At 38.8% G+C, this 26,718-nt stretch overlaps 1 protein-coding gene and 1 non-coding gene across 7 annotated transcripts in view; one reads left to right on the forward strand and one right to left on the reverse strand.

The window, feature by feature from the left end:
* Positions 1-26,718, forward strand: part of ano1a (anoctamin 1, calcium activated chloride channel a) — a 77,931-nt gene that overhangs the window by 39,376 nt on the left and 11,837 nt on the right. For 5 of the 6 annotated variants that reach the window (XM_007887726.2, XM_007887727.2, XM_042341468.1 and 2 more), the window contains 13 exons: positions 2,577-2,737; positions 8,473-8,555; positions 8,703-8,714; positions 9,852-9,923; positions 10,653-10,730; positions 13,129-13,203; positions 13,957-14,158; positions 15,342-15,453; positions 16,161-16,218; positions 16,322-16,422; positions 19,356-19,501; positions 22,326-22,478; positions 25,742-25,794. In XM_007887726.2, the coding sequence (XP_007885917.1) occupies positions 2,577-2,737; positions 8,473-8,555; positions 8,703-8,714; positions 9,852-9,923; positions 10,653-10,730; positions 13,129-13,203; positions 13,957-14,158; positions 15,342-15,453; positions 16,161-16,218; positions 16,322-16,422; positions 19,356-19,501; positions 22,326-22,478; positions 25,742-25,794 (1,306 nt within the window). The remainder of the gene's footprint in view (positions 1-2,576; positions 2,738-8,472; positions 8,556-8,702; positions 8,715-9,851; positions 9,924-10,652; positions 10,731-13,128; positions 13,204-13,956; positions 14,159-15,341; positions 15,454-16,160; positions 16,219-16,321; positions 16,423-19,355; positions 19,502-22,325; positions 22,479-25,741; positions 25,795-26,718) is intronic. The other variant, XM_042341467.1, reaches the window with a different exon arrangement.
* On the reverse strand, positions 14,821-14,892 carry trnat-ugu. The gene has a single exon. It is a non-coding gene; the product is annotated as a tRNA-Thr (tRNA).

The raw sequence follows: 26,718 nt of genomic DNA on the forward strand, positions 1-26,718 counted from the left end.
TTAGCAGCCTCAACCCAGTTCGTATCAGGTACAAGCACATAAATGGCCATAATTCAGTACAACATGGCATTAAATTGATTCACTCCCCCAAAGAGACCAAGACCATATCCTGGTGTGGAAACTGAAACAATTCACAGTGCCAAAGTGGGGGGGGGGGGGGGGTGGAACGAGAGTACACTTAACAGAGAGCAGAGAGAAATATTACCTTGTTAGAACCTGCTAATGCTTGTTGTAGAATCTTAGTGTAGAAATATCCTGTTTCCCCAGCACTGGCATCCTTCACTTTAAAAAGTCCGAACATTTGCCAAAAGTCGATTGAAGGTGGGGGGAGAAAAATCCTCAGGTTTTCTTAGTTCAAGTCAAGTACACAGGGGAACAATCAAACATAAGCATTAGATATCACAGCCTTAATATGATAACATTTATCATTATTGAGGGCAAAATGTTGGCACAGCCTAAGGGTGTTTGAAAAGATGAGTGTGTTTGCTTTCCCACTGCTAGTCATTTGAGAATGTCTGCTTGGCTGAAGTTTGTCGTCTGCTTTTATTAAACACAAGCTGCATTCCGATGCATCCTTTTGCTCATTTGAAGAACGTCAGTGTTGTGTGTGTTTACACTGTGAAGGCTTGAGGATTATTTTGAATATCGCTTCCCTGTTAAAAGTATTACACGCAATTAATGTATGAAGCAAAAAATGGCGAGATCATTGAAATCCATTGCAGTTGAAAGAGGAAACGCTTTATGAAAGATCTATTTGTTCTGGATGTAAAATTAGTATAAAATTACGTGGGTGGTTGAAATGTGTCAAAAGACTTGCTCTTATCGTTGTGTCTCAGCACTTACTCCTTTTGAGACAATTAGAATCGTTATAAAGGTAACTTTGGGCAGTACACAGCCAGCGGAGGAACGGACGAAGAGTTGAGCTGTCACTCTTTTCTCTCTTCCCCCTGTTAAATGGAGACCATCCTCGTATGCCATATTCAGAGGGAAAGTAAACTTGTAAAGGACTCGATTGTGGTAAGTTAATTTACATTCCATCTATCGTACCAGGTGCTTCACTTTAAATAGACCTCAAATAGGTAATGTCCGTTAATTTAACACAGAGCGCACTTCATATAATATTTTTATAAAGACTCGTGTGAGATTCATTTTCCTTCTGCATGTGCATTATTATTTTTGTTATATTTGAACAGTAATTTGTTGTACTTTTTAAACACATTTTTTTATCATTTTCTACCTGTACAGATTATTCATCAATATCATACTACCCTAATGCCTCACAGAAGGAAAATGATAGTTTTGTGAAGTTCTGTGGGACCAAGAACAAGAAGATCCGTGAAGACCCAGATATCTCCAAGAAAATGGGTTCCTCAGATGGAAAAATATGTGGGTTCCAATAGATTGATCTGGAAGAGAGAGAGCGAGAGAAAGTTTTGAGAGCAGTGGTCAGAATATAGTTCCTTGAGTCTAATTCAGTCATCCGGATACTAGGAAAGCCCCAAAGACTCGAGGCACTGGAAGTATTGATGTTTTTGTGCAGCCAGACTGATTTCATAATAGCTGCACAATCACCTATATCTTGCAGAATATAAAGCAAGATTAGATTGACTCAACAGTTTAATATACTGGTCCACCTTTACGGGCAACCTTCCATGCAGTTAGGATGAACAGTAATCCAAGCTCACGTGAACAATCAGGTGACATTGAGGGCATAGCCTTGTGTATTATTACAACTGATGTATTGCTTCCATCAGAGACTGATCCTTAGAGAATTCCTAACCCCTCGAGATCCCAGTCTCTGACTCCAATTTGAAAGTGAATTCTATTACTCTTTAAGTTGTATTGAACACCTCATTTAGCAATCAAGTAACTGCTTTTTAAAATGTGTGTGTGTGTATATATTTACTTCCTCATTGAGGAAGACTTATAAAATAAAGTATTGTTCCCCTTTTGCCACTTTTGTCTCCAGCTATTTTCTTGTGGTCAGAAGCGTGAAAGATAGCATTGCTTTTGGCTGATATTGTTCAATCAGATCAGCGGATCTGTTTTTGTGTCCTGTTGTTGCCTGGCATTAGGGTTGCTATTCCTACAGCTGTATGATGACTATGATTTTGGTGATAACACTGACATTTTGTAGGTACTGTAATGTATTGATTGCCAAACCTAGGACGTATGTAAATGTGTGGGTAAAGCCATGGAAACTGTCAAAACATTCGTAATGCCCAGCTATTTGTCATTCAGAGACTAAGGTGGTGAGTTTCTCAAATCACTTCTTTAAAATCAAATGCTCTTAATTCTTAGGAAAGGATCCCACCATAAAGGAGCGATGTATGTATGTGTATGTACTTGCAAGTTCTTTCAACTTTCAGTAGCACAGTCTACTTAGTTCTTTCCACAGAAGCATCGCAGCACCTGAAGATACTAATAATGTGTTCAAAATTGTGCTTCGGGTTTGAAAATCTTAAAGGCTCCCATTATCCTTAATGTGCCTGGGACCACCTATCTAGTTGAAGGTTTTATTGCAGCTCTGTGAGAAATAGACATGCAGTAACTTTGTGATTTTCTTTTTCTGACAGTATGGAGATGTGTGACCATCGATCGAATATTACCATGTGTCCACTCTGTGACCAAACCTGTAGCTACTGGAAGCTGAGTACGACCTGCGCCACAGCACGAGCCAGTCATCTGTTCGACAATCCTGCAACGGTTTTCTTTTCTATTTTCATGGCGTTGTGGGGTAAGGAGGCTCATCCAGTGCATGTCAAAACTACCAGCAACTCTGGGCGTACACACAACATACTTTACCAGCTTTAGTTTGTCTGCAAAATTACAGTAATTCCAATTTTTTTCAATCTATTTGTCCTTTCTCCTGAGAACTATTATTTAAACCGTGAGAGCAGATTCGCGGAATTTTTTCCTTCGATTTTCCTGTGGCATGAAACGTATACATTCAGTTGACTTAATTTAAACAGATGAATGTACGGTCCAAGAGTACATTATTGCAGAATCTTTAAATCTTTTAAATCCTGTCGATGAAAAGCACTTTTATTAACTTGTGTAGCATTTCACAGAAAATAATCAAAGCAAATACTGTTGGAAATTTTTTTAAAAACATCACCAGTGATGTACATTTGAGCAGATGCTACAGTAGAAAAATATTTTTCGCAGACGTTCTTGTTATGCTACTTGTTTTGCTTGTCTAGGCTAGCCTTTCATTACTCCATGGACTCTCTCCTTGCTCCCCCGTGCACTTGTCTAACTATTTGGCGATTGTTTGCAGAACATCTGTGCCTAAACATTGTCGGAAGATGTAGTTTTATCATATTTGTATTCTCAGTGCAGCACAACCGATTGCACGTTACCTCATTTAGTTTGCTTGCTGTGGGATTCCCATGTTAACAAACTTTCCCCTGGGACTGTTCACCTCCAGGAGATGCTTGATTATATCTATAAAGTCTATGTTTATCCAGAGTACACCAGACAGGGATTTAGAAAAGTAGAAAGAAAGATGTGTGATCAATCTTCAAAATTCTGCAATTTAATTTCTGCAGAGAATAGGTTTTAAGTTGTGGCAAAATTTACGAAGTTGTTTTTTTAAAAACTCCTTGCCTTCTGTTTCTTTCCATTCTGTGTCCGTCCCATTAGTTTTTCCTTCAACATAATTCTTTTCCCATGTGAAGAAGCAAGACGAGTGAGTCAAATATTCTCTGGGGTCATCAGATGTCAATGGTGGTGAATATCTATCCCACCATAGGATGCACAATGTAAGGACTTTTCCCAAAGGTGAAATCGTCTGATCTAGCGGCATGGTTGCTGAATGCCAAAACACATCTTAAGTATTGAACAAAAAAGTTCAATGTAGGAACGTGTGAAGTGGTGCGTTTTGGGGGAAAGAACAGGGAGCAGAATTTTACCCTGGGTAGTAAAACTTCTCAATGGAGTGGAAGAACAGAGGGATTTTGCGATAGAAATATATAATGCGTTAAAGTGGAGTTTTTCAGGTAGAGACTACATTGATAAATGGCATTCTGGATTTTATATCCAGAGATATTGAATACGAGAGTAAAGAACACTGGGCCACTCAGTGCGATATGATAGGATGTTGAATTATAGCTCTAGATGGAGCAAACACTGATATGAGGAGTGAAAAAAGGGGCAGAATGGCCTCCGACTGTGCTGTACATTTTAGATAAATTGGTCTTTGCTGTATGGTTCCAGTAGGTTCTGCTTGATTCACAATCACAAAACACCAAACCTACAAATACATATTTAAATAGAAATGATCTTGCGGGAACTATGAAACCAATTGTGACCATTTAATACCATGACATAGTTACGATGGAGAAAACATAAGTTTATTAATGAACTGAGTCCATGTTATTTGGGTTTGTAGATTCTCTTCAATCTTGTTGTTGAAGAGCCAGGACAAGACAAAGGATGGTTAATGGCACCAATTTTGTTTTTCAAAGTGTAGATTGTAAAAGGAAGCGAAATAAAGAGGAGTTTTACTGTCCTGGAGTAGGAGACAGTCTGCGATTCTTTATCTAAACATAAAAAGAATGCGCAGAGCAGGAAGGGAGTGTAGGTTATTGTTGTTGGAATGAACATGATTTGGAGCTTAGAAGGAACAAGATACGAAAATGTCAACCATACAGAATATAACAACTCAAAAAAAACGTAATTTTTTTTCTTGCAACAGCATTTATATTTCCATTCTAACTCAAAGGTATTTAGGAGCACAGGACTAAGTGGAAAGTTTATTTTTTTTTAATTTAAGGCATTATGCGGATCAAAGTTCATTCAAGCTGGTAGCTCTGTTACCCATCAAAACCTAAACACTTATTGAATGTAGCAGTTTAAATCTTTGGACAATTGTATCTGTATGAATCTACTTAAGGGGATATTCTATTATACTAATTTTGGTGAATTTCTTACTGATTTATCTTTCAACGACATGAATAAATGTTACTGCTAACTCAGAGCTGAGACGGAGTGCCAGGAATAGAAATGGCATAACTGTCACCAGCCTTTATACTTTATAGCAAAGAATGGCTTTGATATCCTCATGTTTACATCAAACCACGGAAGTGGCTTCATTTAATTTGTCTATTACTGCAATTGGCAGGAAGCCATATTGACAGAAATAAAATGTCATAGTACAGATCCGTATCCCTCTGCCTGAAACTTCAGCTTTGAAAACCAGAAAGGGACACTGATTTAAGAGAAGCTTACATATGGTATTGAATTGTTAGCAAAACAAAAGGATCTAATGGATGATTGTAAAAGAAAGTTGGTTAGTATTCCGTCATGACTGTTAAATATTATCAGAATAGGGTTTTAATATTTATATGGCATGAAAAAAAATTAAATATTAAGAATGGGTGTTTTTATGCACAGATGTGAACAGTGGTGTTTATAGCCTACACTATCTTACAATGAGGGGCTAATTATTTATTGTGGGCATATGAAACGTGCCAAAATTCTGCATCTGTTTGTGTTTTTTTTAAAACTTGAGTTTGTTGTATGACCGACTCTTTAATAGCTTAAAATGGTTCTTTTGAAAAAAACCTAGGCTGTTCGTTGTACAGTCTGAGATCTTTTGAGGGATCCCAGCGAAGGTGCAGTCTGATTTGCACCACCGGTCACTACTGCAGGAGGATACCATTTGCACTGCTCTTGAAACCATGATTTCTGTTTTTGTGGGCAATAGATTTCTAGTTGATTTGCAATACTTCACCTCATATTTGTACTGCACACTTAGCAATGAATTTGCTTCAGATCACAGCGATTTCACCACCAAACACAGTGTAAATGCAGCAGAATTTATAGAACAATTCTGCGTTTTCCTATCGTGCTTCCTCCCCTCCCATCTCTCCTCATCACTTTTGACTACTTTTTGCTTCCTTTAGGGTAAGGTTTCACTTGTGCTGGTTTCCCCAGTCAAGCTATTCAACTGCTGGGTAATAAAGCCAAATTCAATCTGTTACCAGACTCCACTATCGGCTCACTTTCCGACAGGCGTCATTAAATGGTGATTGGAATTGAAAATCGTTTTCCTACGTATCTTCCCCACTCCCTAACTCCTCATTCAACAAGACCAATTATAGAGCCTGAACTACTATCCTGGCCGAGATCCAGATTCAAACTTGCAACTCTCTGATCTGCATGACTTGATTTGAGTGCTGTGAGATTTGCTGGATCGTGGACATGTCAACGGTGAATAAATGGGATGAAATGCAAGATAGATATTCTAGAGTTACTTGATTACTCTCTGGGTGAAATTTGGTACAGTCTTTTATTCTCCTGAAGATACAATGGGAATGGTGGACTCTATGAGCTGAAGTCTTCTCTCGTTCTACTGTGGCTTGTGTTCTTACCTGGTTTCAAAATCAGTTGCCTTGTGATGTTCTCAATCTCGTGGTCCAGAATGGAGGGATTCTGTTGATGCTCCAAGATATGCACTTTCTTCAAAGGATGCAAAGATGATATATTTGATCAGATTAAGATAAATGGATATTTTTCACTTGTTTCTACTTTGGGTCCGTCAAGGAAATGGCTGTCACTTAACTTTTTAAATCTTTGTCAGGTAGATAGCCCAATGAGATTTCTGTTGTCTGTTGACTCCACTTTCTGCATTGTGGGTAACTACATCAGAAAGACCAACTGTGACTGAATCCCTCCAGGCAGGTGTAAGAAGTGATTATGCCTGTTATGAAATGCTACATTAACTTCAGTGCTGGAAAGATCAAGTCAATAACGTTCAAGAAAAAAACGTTGAATTGACCATAATTTTGCCCAAGGATCACTGAGGAATGGAAGCTCTTCAGTTGTATTCAGTTTTTAGCTGTGTAGTATTCGATCTATGACAAGGCAACAAAGTGGTAAACTAAACGAAGATGGCTGCAAGTGATGGTGGAAGCTGGAACATATCAACAAAATTTGCTCAGCAATGGAATGTCAAAGCTTGAAGGCTGCTCTGCAGAGAAATGAATCATTTGCTCCTGGAATCAGTACAGGCCAATTCATCAACAACAACAACAACTTGGATTTATATAGCGCCTTCCACGTCGGACGGCGTCTCAGAGCGCTTTACAGTAACGGATCCCGGGACCGAGCCAGGGGAGGAGGGTGACCAAAGGCGCGGTCAAAAAGAAAGGTCTTCACCAGAGACCTGAAAATAGGAAGGGAGGGAGCAAGATGAAGGGAGTGAAGAAGGCAGTTCCAGAGCCTCGGGGCATAGTGGCTGAAGGCACGGCTGCCGAGGGTGGAGCGGAGGCCTCGGGGGGCGAGGAGGAAGCCAGAAATCAATCCAGAAATCAATCCAGAACATCTCCTTGGTGATAATAGACTACACTATGTCAAAGACCATCTCTTAACAAAATCAGAGAGATGTGACTGGGTTGTTAATCTTTAATGCAGAATTCTAGCTGGATCAGCCAAATAATTCAGAACTGCTAACAACTATCCCCCAAGTTAATGCCACAAACACAAGAACTGCTGTAACTTCACCTCAATCATTCTGCATCTGCCCAAAGCTTTGTTGCTGATTTTCTCTGCAAAGCTTCAAAGACAACATCTCCCTGTCTGAGGGATACTCTCCCAAATGACACCATTCCTTGAAACGCTGCCTCTTTCATACAGTGAATTAAATTGCGTGAATTAAGTTAGTTTTAAAAAAATCTATGGATTGCTGATCAGTATTCCGGTGCAGTGTATCCAAGCTTGTGTCACCAAGAATTGTCAAGGTCAAACCTATGAGAAAACTATCCTTTCTGCAGTTATCGGTAGCTGCAAATTTGAGTGTAGAAATTGGATGATTCTCTTGATGTTCCAAAAGAGAACTCGGATTGTAATGTTTAATTCATATGTCTGTGTATATGTACACATCATTTCTCACATCCCATTCCTGCTAATACAGCAAATTTCCTGACAAGATTTATGCTGTGCACTCAACAATGTCATTTGTTACTCCTATTGTTGATAGAGGGAATGTTGTAAAATATATTATTAAATGTAAAGTTTAAGGGGAATGTTTTTTTCTGCCTTGAACGTTTGTCATTTTAACCCTGATCTGTGCATGTCCATTTTTTGCCCAGGACGATTCACTAAATTTGCATTTTCAATAGTTCTGTGGGTGGGGAAAACGCTGTACAAATAGCTGAGGATTAGTAGCCGGGGTGGAAATCTACATTTTTGGTTCACTTTCCACCAAAGTAATGGTTATCTTGAATCCTTTCACATCCTGATTTTAAAAAAATTACTTGAGACATCCAAAGCTCTCTTGTGACACCACAGTGTTATCCATAAAAATGTCACTATTTAACAACATGCCCTCAATCATCACTGGGTAACATGCAGGGGATAGGACAAGAGAATTGATAGAAGCACTTGACTTGAAACCTCTTCTTAGAAGAAGCCCTCTAGACAGACAAGATCGCACATGTGTAATAAAAGGACTGTGTTTTATTGCAGCTGCCATGTTCTTGGAACACTGGAAAAGATGCCAAATGAGGCTAAATTACAAATGGGATCTTACCGGATTTGAAGAGGAGGAGGTTAGCGTTCAGAAGTTGTGAATTTCAAAATTCCTTGTGAAATTTTTGTATTTCTTTAGGCGAGACGTGAATGTCCCACCTTTGTTATTTTGCTGACTCTCAATAGTAATGCGTGTTTTTTTTTCTTCCATTGCTGATGCCCTGAAGGAGCGATTAAAGGTTTGGATTTTTTTAATATAAATTTAAATACTGTCTTATCTTTGGGTGTGGTGTGTGTGTGGTGTACGTGTGTGTATATTTATCTAGCTATTGGTGGGTGCTGTGTTTTCGGTTGTCAACAGGTTAACCTGATGATTTTTATTGAAGTTGATCATTCGCATTCTTTAGTGGTTTTATTGTTTTAGTTTGACTTAGCTTCGTTTTCAAGAGAGACTGGTGCCCTTGTGTAATCAGTCTTTTGACTATGTCTCTTAACAAAATAAATTGTCTGCTAGAACAGATTGAGTGGAGGGAAGCCTTCCTGTGAGGAGCATCCTTACCTCCCAGTTATTCCAGTTGATTTATCCTATCCCCCTAGGATAGGATTGCCAGACAGTGGTAATTGCAACCCTTGTCAATTGTCCCAATTGCAAACTAGTGTGATAATGAAGACCAAAATGGTTCTTATCCCTAATGGGAATCAGTTACAGCCCATTGAGCACACAGCCACTGTAAAACAAAACATATTTTGTTTAAATCTAAATGGCTCCTTTCATATAAATGCTGGTTTGAATATCTCTTTTCCCCTGCTTCCTGGCAGGGCAATTAGTATTGCCCTATCTAATAGGGTCTCGCATTGTGAATCATGCCCTCATGTCTGTCCACATAGGTACAGGGAGATTGTGTTCCAGTCCAACCTTAAGCAACTTTGTAATCCTAAAACTGATTTTGTTTAATTTATTTTTATGCATTGTTTTGTTTGTTGTATCTTTGGATGAAAAGGCTTGATGTGAATGTCTGAACATGTGTGTGTGTGTATTTTATATATAATGCAGTGGGATGGTAGCACATCAAAAAATAGCTTGAAAATATATTAAATGGTAGGACTACAATGTACAATGAACTTCAACTATAGACACTATGTACATTCACCGGTAAACTGAACTGTGGGAATTCAATAAGGGAATAATTCAATCACTTGACCTATGAGTTCTTCTTGAACCATTTTATAATATATTGTAATAAAAGATTTATTTTAAAAAAAGCTTAACATAAGAGGATTGTGTGTAATTTTAACATACTACTGCATTTGCTTATTGTGTATTTCTATATGTACACTTTGTCTAATTGTTTTCCTTTTTTAAAAAAACCCCACAGGATCATCCACGGCCTGAATACGAGGCCAAGATTTTGAGTAAAGTTTTAAAGAAAGAAAGTAAGAATAAAGAGGTACGGGTATATTCCCAGCGCTGTTAATATGTCTGGGTTTTTTTGTTTGTCAAATGCTGTAGATATTTTATGTAATAACGCGTATCTCGATATAAGTGTGTTCTCAAGTTTCAGGTCTTTGTTTCAAGTTCTTTTTAAGCTTTTGGTATTGCGGTTTTCTGATTTTTTTAAAAGCTCAAAAGAACAGTGTTGCAATTATATCAACCTACATACTGTACTAATCAACGTCTTTCTATGTGAAACACCCTAATATTCAAGGACCAGGCAGTGCATTGAGTCAAATGTTCTTTCATGGTTGGGTCTTGAGTTTAAACCCAGACCAGTGTGTTCAGATTAAAGACTCCCTCCCACCAACAAATGCATTGCAAAATGAATTCAGGTCCACAGCACCTGAATTGGAAATCTTATTTCGTGCAACTACACCGAGAACTGGAGGTGGATATTATGCTACTGCAGTAGGCAGTACTTTTCTTTGGTTGGGATTAAAACACGTTGCCGGCAGAGCGTAAGAATTACTCTGTCTGCTTCACCTGACCTGGCTGTTCTGGGTTCCAAATGCAGAAAAGTGTTCCATATCCCCCTTGTACCAACATCTCGTCTTGTGCACAAGGAAATAAGTAATTTATTTAAATAGCCTGGTGTTGGAAACCCCTCTGTCGGTCTATGTTGATGATATTTTATTGAATTTAACGCCCTGCCTATGTGGTCCTTTTCTCTGCCTGCCATCAGAAGCAATCGGAATCTGCGGAAGAAGGCACAAACAAATGGAGAAACAGAGTTTTGTCTGCCATGGCTGGGGTGAAATTGGTACTAGTTGAAAATAAAACTTCTTATATTTTTTTTCCCCCCCTCCCTCCCGAGTTTGTTCAGAAAGATACGGCCTTGATAGTCATAATTTAAAAAAAATGCAAGGATTATTAGAATTGATTTGTTTCGGTAAAATGTTTGGCTTTTCAGTGCCTATTTGCAGCAGCATTCAAACATCATATACATTATTCTACAAGTTTAAAACAAAGCACAGAAAATAATAACAATTTTATAGATGCTGTTGGCTCTCCATAAGAAGTCAAGGTAAAGATACGATTGCATTTCACTTGCCTCTACAAGGGGTATTACTGCACTTATTACAGTTTTGTTTTTAAACATGTAACCATGCCAAGTCAAATATAAGAATGTGTATTTTTAGTCCAAAATTAATTATTTCCAAGAAAATGCAGGCCATGATGGGTTTTTCTCAACAAACTGATGGATTTTTATTTTTGGAAAAAAAAACTTTTGTTTTGCTTCAACAAATGCATTCGATTGTCATTGTAGTGTATTACATTCGTCTGGAATGACGGTGCATGATGGTAACTGGATGATTTGAATAGACACCTTTCCATTAATATTTTTGTTTCCAGTCACATAGTTGTGTTGTCACTGTGCATGTGAGTAGTTGTTTTGTGCGTGTGGCCTTTATACATTAGGCGACTGTGGCTTTGTGATGCTTGAGTTGTAGTTCAAGGTGTCAGTGTGGTCGGCACCCAGTGATGTCAATATCTGTGCTTAGCTTCTAGTTTTGAAGTTTGTCCTTATATATTTCACGTGGGTCATATCAAACGCTTGACTTTTGAAATTACACAGTGAAGTGTCATACTGCTGGTAAAGTAAAACTGTATTAAAGTAGGATAGTGATGGGGCCTATCACCATAGAGGGTGGTCGTACAGCCATCAAGCTGATATACTGGACTCTCAACAACGAGAGCAGCACTGAATTCCAGGATTGAATGAATGCACTTCTTACTTGAGGTTCTCCTATAATGAGATTTTCTTGACTGGTGTGAGTTAGGTTATCTGGCCAAGTGTGCATGAGCATTTCTTCCTGCAACACTCGGGGCACCTGTGCTGGCTGGGATCTAGGAGACTCACCATCAGCAATGTCACATTGAAGTGTGCTGGCTGCATTCCACTGGATATAAGGGAATGAAACATCAATTAAAAATTGATGAGACAGATAATTTTGTGGCTAAGTTGCAGGTAAGATATGCAACCAAGTACAAAAGCAGTTAGAGTAATGTCTGTCTAGATGCACACTACTACAGCAACAGCAAATATATAGCACCTTCCACGTCAGGAGTATGTCTCACGGTGCTGGACAGTCCAGGGTTTGCACCCGAGCTGGGGATTGGAATCAAAAAGGGTGGACAGCAAGTGGGGTGGGGGTGAAAGGATGACCAAAGACATGGTTGAAGAGGAAGTTCTCATTTGGGCCTTGAAGGAGGCAAGGGAGGGGAGCGAGGTGAGTGAAGGGAATTCGGGGTGGAGTTCCAGAGGTTGGCGGCAGAAAGGCTGAAGGCCTGACTGATGACTGACGAGCCAAGCCTTATAGCGTACATTTTGTCACGGCCCCTTATTAATATCCTCCAGCACCTCTAATAATTAAAGTGTTGGATTTATAATTGTACATTGTGTGTAATTGGTCTCACTTGATTGGTTGTGTTGTCATTGGTGTCTCTTAGGATACTCTCCCCTTTTAGAAGACCACCGATTTCCAACGTTCTGCTTTTGCGGTGGGGGTGGGTTTAATATTCATGTCAAAAACATTAATTTAAAGCATAGTTCATGGCAGCATGTGCTTGACGCAAGTTCTCTATCCACCCGCTTCACCTGAAAAGAGATTCATAAATCGATTATCAAAGTAGTCTGCGTATTAGCAAAAAGGAATGTTTCACACTGCCTTTACCACAGAAATACTCATCTACTCCCAATCTTTACCATTTAAAAAGTAATGTATTTAACTTTGTTGACGCTCCAATCGGGGAAGCTATCATGCACGACCAAGAGCACTACAACTTGATTGTGCAGAACTTTACCTCAAAGCTTCATTTTCCCAAAGCCTATTAATGGGAGTCAACAGCAGGGATTGTTTAGAATCAATTAATGCTAAGCATTGATGCCTTGTGTTTTCGCATTAAGCAATGTCGAATGTTAACGTCATCAGATTTGGATCCGTTAAGTAAAAATCCAATAGAACAAATCCCGACAAATGCAGGGTTTGCAGTTATTTCATTTGGGTCTATTTAATCAACCGTCTTGCTGTCCAGGTAAGATGATGGCGTTCATGATCAGATAAGGACTTATTTTGATCTGAAGCTCGTAGCACACCTCTCAGCTGAACGGTGACTTTTGTAGCATTCATTTTTCACTGGTTCTGCTTTTCTCACAGACTGAAAAGGAAAAACTGACTTGGAAGGACCGTAGCCCAGCCTACCTGACAAATATAGTCGGCATTTTGTTCATGGTAAGAATTTCTGTACATTTTATTTTAATGTGATCTGCAAGCTATTCATTGGATAGGAAAATGACTTTACCGGGGGGTATGACTCTTGTATTACGATACCTTTCAACTTTCGGATGTTGGATACCTGCTAAAGTATTATTGCATGTTTGGAATCCACAATTTAGAAACTTATAAATGAATCAGCCCAGTGACAGTTGACAGCAATCAAATAATTTGATTTTAACAATTCGCTGTTGGACTAGGAAATCAGCAACTTCACAGTAATTTGCGAAATAATACATTCGGTACATTTCCTCTTGCATGCAATTTAATGACTTTAATGCTATTTGCATACACATCAATCTGTAAAGTTTATTTAAAACTACTCCTGAACTTTAGGTGGGCATTCAATAAGTCTTCACGCACTTTAGGTTGCAGATCATGTCCTGAATTTTCAGTTTGGTTCACGATAACAATCTTATCTAAATTCCAACCATCATTATTAGTAATTAGATTAGTGCTTCAACAAAAATATTGTAATGCAATTGACAAAAACAATTAGCTTAATTATGTGCCGATGGGCGTGGGGTATGATGTACTTTGCGTTGTCTGTAATGAAGTTTGTGAGGGACTGCTACTTTCAGTCATCTAACAGCAACTTGCATTTATATAGCGCCCTTCACGTGGGATAGCAACCTGGAGTGCTTGACAGTGGTGGAGCCTGATGCCGAGCCAGGGGAAGAGTTTTTAAGCCAGTTGTTTTGCGTTCTGCAGATTGGTCTGACTTTTGCGATCGTCTTTGGCGTGATCCTGTACAGAATCTCCACCGCAGCCGCCATGGCTGTCAGTTCGGACCCGTACACCAAAGATAATGTCCGGGTTATCGTCACAGCAACTGCAGTCATCATCAATCTGGTGGTCATTCTGATCCTCGATGAGGTCTATGGCTCCATTGCCAGGTGGCTGACACAAATCGGTGAGAACAGAAGTGACGCCGATTGCTTTGTTTGCCTACAGGAGATGTAATAATGCTTGGATCTTTAGCTAGGGCTGCTCCATGCTGGCTGGCAGCAGTGATCGTTTATTCCTTTGTACAATATTTAAAATATTCATTTATTTTCGCACCAATTAAAGATCAGGAGCGGGAGGTTTCCACCTTAATTTTCATACTTTTTTTTCATATTTTAAACAATAAATAAAACCTGCGACTAAGACTTGCATGTCGAAAGCATTATTTTTGTAAAAATTTAATTTTACAAGGAAGTCTCTTTGCCTCCAGTTTCTTCATCACAAACCAATTTGAGACTTTTTCCCCCCCAAAAAAATGTTCATCAAATAGTTTACGCTTCATATATAGCAGTCTGATTATGTAGCCATTCTTCATTAGATGTACAGTAACTTATAATAATAATCCTTGCATTTGATACAGCACTTTTCGTGTCTTCTCAACGTCTCAAAGCGCTTCACAGAATAGACTGTAAAGTGAATTGACTGTATATTTGTGGGCGAAACGCAGCAGCCAATTGCGCACAGCAGTGTCCCACAAACAGTCGTGGATTGAAATGACCAATTTATTATTTTTTTTGTTTTGGAGGGATTATTATCAGGTGTGCGGAGAAAGGAAACTTGCCCAAGGTTTCACCCTGCCTGGAATTGAACCCAGGTGTCTCGCTTACAAGGCGAGCGCTCTAACCACTGAGCTACAGGACTCCCGCTTGTATCTTTTAAAATTACATGTCTTTATGATTTTCATTTTCATTATTTTTAATAATGTAATATAAAACCATTCAGGCTCTGCTAAACTCTGTCGCCTCTTGCAATGCTATTTTCCCCTCACTTTTCCACATAACAATATGTTTGCTCTCTGTGATGGAACCTGCCAAAAATAAGTCTGGCAATTCCCCCTAAGGAGAGCAAGAGTGAGTCTGCTTCCCATGCTCTTCAAAAATATCAGACGCTGATAGAAACAGAAAACTCGCAATGATAATTTAAAATCAATCATTGGAAGGTTAGGAATGCAGGTAAACATCTTCTGGTATTGGATTTTGACACAGGATGTTAGTCATGATTTGATGGGTGGAATTCACTCAAACACTTCTCATGATGGATTATGTGACGTTTTTGAACAGCGGTTTTGACCCTGTGCTTTTCTACCACAGAGGTTCCCAAAACAGACAAAAGTTTTGAAGAAAGACTAATATTCAAGGCTTTCCTACTGAAATTCGTGAACGCCTACACACCAATCTTTTATGTTGCATTTTTTAAAGGCAGGTGAGTGATTTGGTAAAAATACGCCAAGCTGTGTTAGGAAAAAAAACAGCAAAATCTATCAGTAACGCAATGAATCATTTGAGTAGCACAGAATTGTAATGTCATGCATAATCTGATCAAGTTTGTCTTTATTGGCGGTCTCTCCCAAGATGGCCTGAGATTGACCTAGCTTTTTTTCAAAAAATTGTAACAAACAACTATTACAGTTAACCGCAATGTTAACTGCTTTAGATGCAATGTGAGAAGAACAAGGGGACAATGCTTAGTAACAAGAAGTGTCATTTTAAGGAATAGGTTAGCTTTTTAGACTCGAAGCGACGTCTTGGAGTTGATCTTATTAAGGATTATGCTATGCTTAGCAGAATAGAGTGTAAGCCTGGAACAATACTTTCAGATAAGACATGGCAGCTGGACAAGAGGTCATGGATTCTGGGTTTTGAAGAGCAAGTTTAGGATGGAACACAGGAAGCATTTCTTTACACAGATTGTAATCAACAGATGGAATGGGTTATTCGGAAGGGTGATCGAGACCAGAACACTGGACTCTCATGAAACAATTTCACAGTATAATGGGAAAACTGTATGTTTGGTATTGTGGAAGGATGAGATCAAATGGCCAAAGGACCNTTTTTTTCCAGTAGAGCTTCTCTTGTGATGTAGGCTCGAAATTTATAAAAACTGAGATTCCAACCACTGTTTTCATTCAGGTTCACAGGTCGACCAGGGAAATACATGTACATCTTTCGTTCCATGAGAATGGAAGAGGTAATGTGAATTTTTTAATATAGAAAAAAAATCAAATTGAAATTAGTCTTAATCATCCTTCTCGGAAAGAATCCTGTTGACTGTAATCTTATTTCTTGTTCAGTGTGCTCCTGGAGGCTGCCTGATGGAACTATGCATTCAACTGAGCATCATCATGTTGGGCAAGCAGCTGATTCAAAACAACCTGTTTGAAATAGGCATTCCGTAAGCATTTATCTACTATGTTGACATAGTTACATAGCGTAATACAGCATGTAAATGGTTCATTTAGCTCAACCAGTCCTTACCGGTGTTTATACTTCACATAATCCCCAAACCCTTCTACTCCCCTCACTTACACCCCCCTATTTATTATCTTCTCCCTCACGTTACACATCAAGTTTTCTCTTAACTGCATCGATGCCATTTGTTTCAACCAAGCTTCCAGCAGTGAGATAACCCAGGCTTTGACAACCCAATTAATAGTACAATACTGTAGGCTTGAAATGATATTTCCAGTCCACAAGTCCAAACTTTGTACAATATTCAACAGCTGTTTTATCCTTTTCATGCTTCCAATTTTATCGATGGTTTCTAAGTTCCATTATTTTTTCAATGATGTTTCATATTATCTCAGCGTATTAATATGGCACTAAGTGTGAACAAAATCTCTCCATTTTGTTCATTGCATTGCCCGGGTTTCGAATGTCGCTGCAGACTGGCTGGAGCCATGTCCTATTGATGTTCTGATGCAGGACTCGGAACTATTAATAATAATAATAATCCTTGCATTTATTAATGCATTTATTATTAAGCCATGACACTGATGTTTATTTAATATCCTGGCTCAGAAGTTTCTTTACATAGACCTGCCTTTTCCTCTCATCCAAAACATCTGACCAAGGCAACAACAATGGTTCTGTTAATTCCATATTTGCTGAGGATCTCGGAGCACTTGAATGTCAGTGCTTATAAATCCATTCAGATCCTGACTGATATTTCTTTCACAAGGGTCAGATGTGACCAAGAACTCCAGAACCTCTGTTTGATTGTGTGGTCCTTGAGAGAGCTACGATTGCTTTTTAGGGTAATTTTGTCTTCAATAGTGGGTTTTCTGTCAGCATTTAGGAATGCTATTGGCTTAAAAGCTTACAGGGCTAAGTGGTGCCAGGACGCCAACTAAATCCCTTACTGGGTGAGGCAATTCTTGTGTTTTACAATCTCCACAGTCTCCGCATTCTGTGCCGATCTCGACTCAAAGGCAACCACCAATCTGGGCTTCGCTTCACACTATCTACAAGGCAAGGACGTGGAGTAATAGAGTTTTTTTTTTAATGAAACTGTCAGGTCATTTCAGCAATTTCAAGAAGATGAATGTCACCCAAAAAAAAGAAAAATCCCATTTCTATTTTCTCCACCTTTGAGTTCTCTATCAGTCTGGCAAAGTTGTGTGCCAAGTGGGTGAATGAAGGGGGATGAATATTAAATCAGCTACTCTAAATTTGGTCATCTTCTGTCATGAAATGTAGCTTAGCCTCCACAAACACAGAGCTCCCTCCCTACCTGCCCTTTGGTTCGCTATCTGACCTGGCAAAAACTTGAAACTTCCTTTGTTTATGTGTTTAACTTCTTTGTATCAGATTGATCTTTGTTGTTCCTTTCAAATGGACTGAGGAATGCTCCCACATGAGGCCTATATACACAGTGGGATGGAGGGTGGCCATAATCGCTTAAGGCCACTGTGCTCTGCCAGACTGTTAAAGAGAAACCATCCCAGTGACTTTCTTTCCTGTTGATTGCTGTATATTCAATTGAATGTGAACAATACATAATGAATGAAGTGGAGTCAGGAATCTGTTGAGTTGTTTAATTGTTCATGTTTCTAAATTGGAGCCTGATGGTGAATCTCTCTTTAGTGTGTTGTACTTGGATAGAACAGCTGTGTTTTGATTAATTTCAGCTCATCATAGACATAACTTGCAAAATACACTTGCTACACTTTACAGTATATCCTGTGAAGCACTTTGAGACATCCTCCTAACATGAAAACTGCTGTATCAAATACTATTGACGATTGGAGTATTATTATAAAAGTACACCATCTTTTTGGATAGTGTCATGGGATCTTTAACATTGGTCTAAACAGGCAGATGGGACCTCAGTTTTAACGCTTCATCTGAAGGTCGGCACCTCCAACAATGCAACACACCCCAGCTTTGGAGTGGAGGGTCAGCTTAGACTATGTGATTCCAAGTCCTAACATGGGGCTTGAAACCACAACCTTTTTACTTGAGCCAGCCTGACACAGATTGTCCTGAGATTGCATTTCATCCATGATTCTGTTTGGCTCCAGTCCATTTAGTTGGCCAGTGTTGCTTCTGTAAATGGCTTTTAGTTTCCTTATCTGCATTACCTTGATAAATTGATTATCTATTCATTCTTCACTTATTCTAAATTCATTCACTCTTATTCATGTATCGCACAGTAAGCTGGCACGTCAACTACATTGTTTTAAAATCTGAACATATTAATGGCTGTTGCACTTGACTTATATCCCCAAACACTAAAAGGATATTGGATGGGTCATTAGGGCTCCAGTACATTAATCTGTTGAGCCAGAAAATATGTTTCCTTCACTTACTTACTGCTATCTCAAAGGCAGTTTATCTTGTAGTCTCCACTGATTTCACTGTTGAGATACGAGTTGTGTACAGACATATCTTTGGCTGACAGCTGCTCTCTTTAACATTTAATATTAAAATAAAAAATTAAGACTGAAATACTCAGTTCTCAAAATGTAGTCTTCCTCGGTTTGTGTTGCATATTTTAATTGCAAACTCAATACGTTCTCAAACTATAGGGCTGCCACATCAGACCAAATCCCTCTGTCAAGGATACAGCAGCACTCCATTTTCAATGCCACATTTAAGTCAGTCTAAGAGGATCATCAATTTCCCCCTCCTTCCCTGTGAGGACATGTCCACTTTGGTCCAATGCCAGCTGTGATCACGAAACCTACATCAGGAGCTTGTTCTGTGGGATCTTACCAGATATGAACTTGTATTCTACCTCAGTTTGGGTCAGTGACGATCACGGTATCAAAAGAGCATCTGCTTTCAAATTGATACATAAATGACCCACAATTGTATGTCTTCCAGAAAGCTGAAGAAGTTAATAAGATATCTGAAATTAAAAAGAGAGGTCAAATTGGAGCCGGATAGCAACTATAAGAAGCCCCAACAATACGAAGCCGACTACAACTTGGAGCCATTTGCTGGTTTAACTCCAGAATACATGGAAATGAGTGAGTAACTTTCCAAGCAGTAAATTGTATGACCTTCAATCTGCCAGTGGATTTTTTGGACGACTGCAATAAAAGGAAGAATGACCAAGAACGAGTCTATTTCAGTGTTTATTTAATCTGCTTTTTTTTCCAGGTTCAACAACCCAAATAAATCTTTATGGAATGTCTTTTTTTTATGAAGTAGACTGTGACCTCTAGAAACTCAATTCACTGCTCTTGGCACTAAACATTTATTGTCGTTCTGGACCAGAGTATAATTTTAATGTCTTACCCTATTGCTTGTGTATGTTACACACAGATGTTCAATCAATCGAAGCAACCAAACCCAATTATTCAGTGGAGAAACTGGACATCACTGTAGTACAAACCATAAAATGAATTTGGAGAGAATTGTGATATTTTTGCCCCCAAAATTTACAGTCAATTCACTTTACAGTATGTTCTGTGAGATGTCTCAAAGATGTGATAAGGCGCTATATCAAATGCAAGTATTATTAAAATGCTAAATCTGAATCAATTTTGGCATCTTCATTAAGCTGGCTAAGGTGAAATTCCAGCAAAATTGAATAGGATAGGATGCCAGGAAGAATAATTGTAGAGCTCAGGAGCAGTATTTGGTCTGAATTATATGCCGTCGCTCTTCTTGCAAAACCCTTGTTGAAAATAAACAGATCTGAATATTTCGGGCCTGGTCGAAAGAGGAGAGGCTAACCTTGGAGATTGTTTAACCCAGTCAGTTGGAAACCATTTTAAAATAGTAAATGTTTTTGTGAGGAGGAATTTTGTACTTAAACAGACAGGTATATTTATCACAACCGAGCGCTTTGCTGGATTTGTTTAGCGGTGTGCAAAGTTTCTCAAAACCTGGATTACATTTGCCTGACTTGTTTTTCAGTGCGATGGGAGATTGCAAAACAGATGTTCTCTGATAAGTTTCTTCTAAAGCTTGTCTTAAGGGGTGCAGTTAAGATTAAGGATACAAGAGCCTATTCCTAACTGAGTAAATCTTAAATTTGGCAAGCCGAACAAGTCATATTTCAGATATGATTACTTTTGGTGGCTAGCACAGAATTATTGCACTGGAAAATATTTTGGTATTGGTCCCTTGAAGTTGACATCTTCATTAAATAACTACAAGAAGGGGGACTTGTGCCAAATATCTAGTCCACACTTAAAAAGCAAACTGTTTACTTTTAGTGCAAGGGAAATTGATTCCCATGACTTAATTTTTCAAAATTCCCTAGACGTTAATATCATGCTCTATTTCTGGTATATCCGTAATTATTTTAGGTTTTGTTTTTTAAAAAAAAAGGAAAAGTTTCGCAATAGGCAGATGGTTATTTGAGGGTATAATTCAGTGCCTGTGGAGCTGCTCTGGGGGTGATTTTGTTGGTATCACGCTGTTTTTTTTATGCAGTTCAAATGTTTCACCAGGACTAAAGTTCCTGTGAAGTTGGCCCTGATTACAATATTCTCTTCAGAATATTAGAACCAGCAATTGTCTCACAGCATCGTTAAGAGTGTGTGGCTTCCCAGTTTTATTTTTCCAGGCTCATACTTCACCCATTCACAATTCGTTTTTTCCCACAAACCGAAACATGGAACTTCCGACCCTCATCCATCTTTCTGACAGACCACAATCTCCAGAGTTCCAAGGCAGATATTTTTACATTTCTTTCAAATCTGAAGTGTTTTCTGCGAGCACCACTGCAGTGTTGATTCTGTGAGCTTGATCCAGCTGTTGTGTTGTAAATAGAGAAACAAAATAAAATGGGAGAGAGCATTTCGGGATATGAGAATCCTTATTTTCTAACCTCACATTCAACTGTCTTGTTCCCTGACCGGAGAGAAGCTCGGCTTTTCCTTTGAAGTCTGGTTATCGAGCGGGAGATATTCCTAGAAGAAGCTTTACTGTCCCCCAGTGGATAAGTTGACTTCCAGGAAACATCTACTAATAAGGCTTCAATGCCAAACAGAAGCATTGGTGTTTATTAAGGTTCCTGAGTCCACCACCACCTAAAATGTGAATTATTTTGAGAGTATTTAAGTTAAGTCACTGACACTTAGTGTTGCTTTTGCACTTCCACTGTTCCCTAGGAATACCTTTATTGGAAGCAAATGAAGTTTCTATTAAGCGCTCCAAGACTCCATCCTTATTAAGTGTAACTTGTCCATCTCCCTGTGGTGAATATTTTAAAACCCTACCTAAGCTCTCTCTGTATTTTTATGTACACATTAAGATTTTTTTAATGTTTGTGAGATGGTATGTTTTTGTATCAAGTATACACATCAAGAAGGTGGTGTGTTTATATTTACTGTAAACATCTAGAAATGCTGTTTTATATGTATTGTACATTTGAAGTAGTTCTCCACTTATTGGTAGATCTGTTGACCTTGGCAGACAAGCTTACATTAATCCCCAACGAGTAATATTTTACCACTAAATCAAATCCCCCCCCCCCCCCACATTAGTCATGAAAGAAAGGGGTAACAATCCTGCTTTCCCCCCCAAAAAAAATAATAGTTTGGTCACTCAATTCCATGACTGTTTGTGGGACACTGCTGTGCACAATTGGCTGCCGCTTTTCCCCACAAAATACAGTCACTACACTTTAGTCTGTGAAGCACTTTGAGACATCTCAACAACGACGCTGTATCAAAAGCAAATATTATTACTATTATTTTAAGTGTTGCAAGTGTTAATTGCTTAATTCTGTAATAAGTACTAATATGAAGCAATCCTTCAATTTTTTGAAGGAAAACGTGATGTAAAACATGGAAAGCATTTTCTTGCTCATGTTAAAAGGATTTTTTTTTTTTTCAGTTATCCAGTTTGGATTTGTGACCCTATTTGTTGCCTCCTTCCCACTGGCTCCCCTCTTTGCACTGCTAAACAATGTCATCGAGATTCGACTGGATGCTAAGAAATTTACCACTGAACTTCGAAGGCCGAATGCAGCAAAAGCAAAGGATATCGGTCAGTAAACATTAACACATCATATCTTTGAAACTTGATTTTCAGATGAAGTGTGTTCGATTTGACAATCGCAGATCTGTGGTCCGATCAGTGAGGGGGAAAAATGATATTTTTGATCTGATTAACTTATACTGCGTGTTGTTGGAATGTCCCCTCCTTCCTGTTACGCTGAAATGAAACATATTGCATTTTTTAGGGGGGAAAAAAAAGCTTCAAAGAATTGTGATTCATTTTAAACGTTGATCGTTTGTGTTTAAAAATACTGGTGCCATTAACGGAGACTTGTGCAATAACTGCAGTGTGGACGTAGCCAGGCAGTGTGAGTGAGATGAATAGATATACACAACTGGAAATGATACAGTCGCAGAAACGATCTTTGATTCGTGGCTATCATGGCTGTTGTTTTTCCGCTGTAAGACTCGATAACTCCTCATAGTCTGTTTCTCATCATGTTATCAACGCTCTCTTTAAGTGCTAACTTTCTAAAAGAAAAATTATAGACAAGGATATAAGGTGTCAGCCTGATCTCAGAAGGGAGTAGAATTGTGAGGATGGAACAATGTTGTGTTTGATGATTCGGGTTAGGGAGTACCTAAAGCAGAATACTCCCCAGGAACAGAGTGGAGCAGGGCTAGATTTTGAGTGATCGTGCCGGGCGTTTTCTGTTTCTCTGTTTTTTGCCTTGAGAATAAATGTGGCACAACCCAGCAACCGCAGGATATTTCAGAGCAGATACGATTCAAACTGGTTTTGAAGAACTTGACGGTATAGAACTGCCATCAGTCTAATACTTTGAAGAGGTGGTTTTTTTTCACCGTTGCAATGAGGAAATATTAAATGTAACAGCCATTTAAATGGCCTGAAAAAGAAAGTGGGACAAAGTGCTCTCATGGCGGTAGAGGTGCAGATCTCAACAAACCAGCTTCAAAGAAAGCAGAAAAGGGGAAACCTTCCAATCTGAAATGGAAGCAAAAAGCAAAAAACAGATCATTAATTGGCCTGAAGATTTATTGAGATCACGTGTGAAAGAAGAATCGCTGAGAACAATGGGGGGAGGGAGAGGAGTCAAAATTAAACCAGATGGGAAAAGAGGAGGAAAAATTAGTCATTTGCTAGAAACCAAAAGGTTCCCACAAGAAGATCCAATAATGAGGCTAGTCTCGAGAGATTTGCATCCCTTTGTCTTGTCTGTCTACGTGTCTATCTGTCTGTTTTTGTGGTTTGATTTCTGGTAAAATGGTGATGTGTGTGTTTCAGAATAGATTTCTTAGAAGAGTGGAAGAGCCATTTGGACAGCACTCTGTTGTCTGAAATTGTGTGTCGGTCAGAAAACGATGAGTTAACAGAATTTCTGTGTTCCAAATCTGAAGGAAGAAAGTAGCTTTAGATTTATGTCTCGTCTATAAATCCAGGAGCTAAACTAATTTGCAGATTTGATTTTGTGGTAAACATTGGTCATTAGATTTTCCAGCTCACATCTGCACCATATGTTGGTTATTCCAAAAATAGCCAATAAGTCAAGATTTGTCAACAGTACGTTAACTCTGTGTAAACCAGCCAACAGAATGCTTTTCTTTGTGCCCAGTTCTACTAATTGCTTGTGCTAGTGGAACGAATTCAGACCAGGAAACCACAATTCCAATGCCCATTCCATCTAACTCTCACCCAAAGCCCGAGTTCAAGGTTCATCTACAACAAATATATTTGCCAAGCTCTGCAGACCAGAACAGTAGTTTCAGGCTATTTTAAGGCTAATAAGTTTAAGCAATTAAAAAGTCACAAGCACTGATAACTCAAAACATTTTTATAAAACCTTTAAATATGAATTTCTGCATTTCATTTTTTTTAATGTTTAAAAGTTCCTGTTGGATTGAATAGAGCAAAACCAGAAGTAACTGCATATTGCAACAAGAAATTGTACACGTACACACAACAGAGATAATCATTGGCAGAGGGTAAGGAGCAATAGGGTTTAGTTGTGGTTGTTGATTATTTACGGAGGAACTCTTGTCAACGTGAAGCTGCTGCTGATGCTAATCAAGCATTAGGTCGTCTCTTAGATTATTTAATTTGTTATAAAGTGAAATGAGTTACTCTAATCTGTATTACTGATGATGATAATAATAGCATTTGATACAATGCCTTATCACTTCTTCAAGACATCTCAAAGCACTTCACAGAATAGACTGTAAAGTGAATTGGCTGTATTTTGTGGGCGAAACCACATTTTAAATATCTTGCACAGTTTTGAACACCTACCTCTGAAAGGCTAATGCTGTGGCCCTGAGCTCTGTTGTGTGGAAAGGCTGGCAGGGATGAAAGCTCCAGATCTTTAAAATGATGAGGCATTGATGGTGTACATGTTAGTCAGCCTATGTGACTTGGACCGTGGGAGCAGAACCAAAGGGCATAGGTTTAATGTTAAAAAGCCTCAAGAGAGACGGGATGTCTGAAGAACAGTCCCCCTCCCCCCTCCACTCCATAGAGCATATGTGGAATATATTCCCAACAAAATACATGGAAGCTAAATTGATACAAAAGAACAGGGTATGTATATGGCTTGGGAACCAGACATCAGGAATAGGTGCAGACTCCAATGTAAACTACGGGGGTGTGGGGAAAGGGCAGGAGAATGGGACTGAAAGGTTTGCCCTTGAAGGAGCCAGCACAGACACGATGGGCTGAATGGCTGCCTTCTGTGCTGTCAACTTCTATGGTTCAAAATGATGAGAGGCGGTGGGGGCTGGAGGTAGGGAACTTCCATGGTGTATAGTTCTGTGCTGTTGAGGTTGCTGGGGTTGGAGAGGTGATGGCAGTGTTGTTTGTGGAAGGAAATGAGAAGAAATAAACTAGATCTGAAAGTAGAGAGACAACATTCTGAATTTGGTGCTTGATTCCTTTTTAAAGGGAGAATTGAGGAACATTTATATAGAACATTTGCTTTGCTTTCCCCCAGGGGAACATCGGGTGAGGGCAAGGCATGCAGTCGTCTGTCCCGTAAATCCCTTTCTCAGTGGCTTATAATCAACTTCTAAATTAATAAATATTTTAACTATTCAATCTGGGGTTGTATTTTAGGCATTTGTTAGTCAACATTTGGGAAACTGGAACAAGGCAGACAATGATAATAATCATCATAATAATCATAATTCTTGCATTTGGTGTCATGCCTTTTGTCAGGATGACATCTCTTCAAAGGATATACTATGAAGTGTAGTGGACGAATATGCAAAATGAAGTAACCTTTTGTCTCTTGCATTTAGGTATCTGGTACAACATTCTCCGAGGGATTGGAAAGCTGGCAGTCATCATAAATGTAAGTGTGTGATATGTGTTTAATAGGAAAATGTCCCCCAGTTTTACAATCTTTTTCCATCTCATTGTTTACTGTATAAACCAGGAAATAATTTGCTCTAAAATATTTTTCATCAAAGCGTTGTTGCCTCTAGTGAGCATCATAATAAATGAAACCGTTTCGAGGAAGGCAATGGCAGCAAATCTGAAATGAAAATTAGTTCAGTTGAATAAATTTGGTAATCATTTTCACTTTTTTTAAAAAAAAATAGGGATCTGTGAATGAAGTTAATGAGGATATTCCACCTGTATTTAGGCTGAGGAGAGGATTCAACCTTTGAACATTTAGTACCGTTTTCAGAGTAAGAATTTCTTAGTTCATTGTTGCAGAACAATCTCTTAATGAGATATGTCACTTTGCATACAAATCCAGATTTGTGCTCCAGTTGAATGAGTGCAGTCTTTCTGTTGACCACTTTATTGGTTAGTTTTGCTGTTTGAATGGGTTGTTTGCTGGCTTGTGCAATGGCACAAGGTTGGAGTTATTGGCAGTAGCTGCAAATGTATTGGACATCTCAGCTCCTGCTCAGTAAACCAGTTGATGAAAATGTTGCTGTATTTGCCTAGAATTTAAGCAAAAAAATAATAATTTAAACCAATAAAAACTCCATTAGTTTCTAAACTGACAGATTTAGGATTTGGTAGGCAATGTTGATAGATATTCTGGTTTTGTGTCCAGACAATTCCAAGAATTTATCGATTATATTTATTTTTCTTGGTGGGCGGGAGCTTTAAGCTTCTCAGAGACCCTCCTTCCTCTCTGCCGCCTTTTCCTCCCCTTTCTGATCTGCGTGGGACATGCTCGTGTATATGACTGCCTATCAGGTCTGCCATCGATATCACCCTTGAGACACCTGCTGGGCGTCAGGTGAGGGAGAGTGACCTA

The sequence above is a fragment of the Callorhinchus milii genome, unplaced genomic scaffold (genome assembly GCF_018977255.1).
Source record: "Callorhinchus milii isolate IMCB2004 unplaced genomic scaffold, IMCB_Cmil_1.0 Scaffold17, whole genome shotgun sequence".
Lineage (NCBI taxonomy): Eukaryota > Metazoa > Chordata > Chondrichthyes > Chimaeriformes > Callorhinchidae > Callorhinchus > Callorhinchus milii.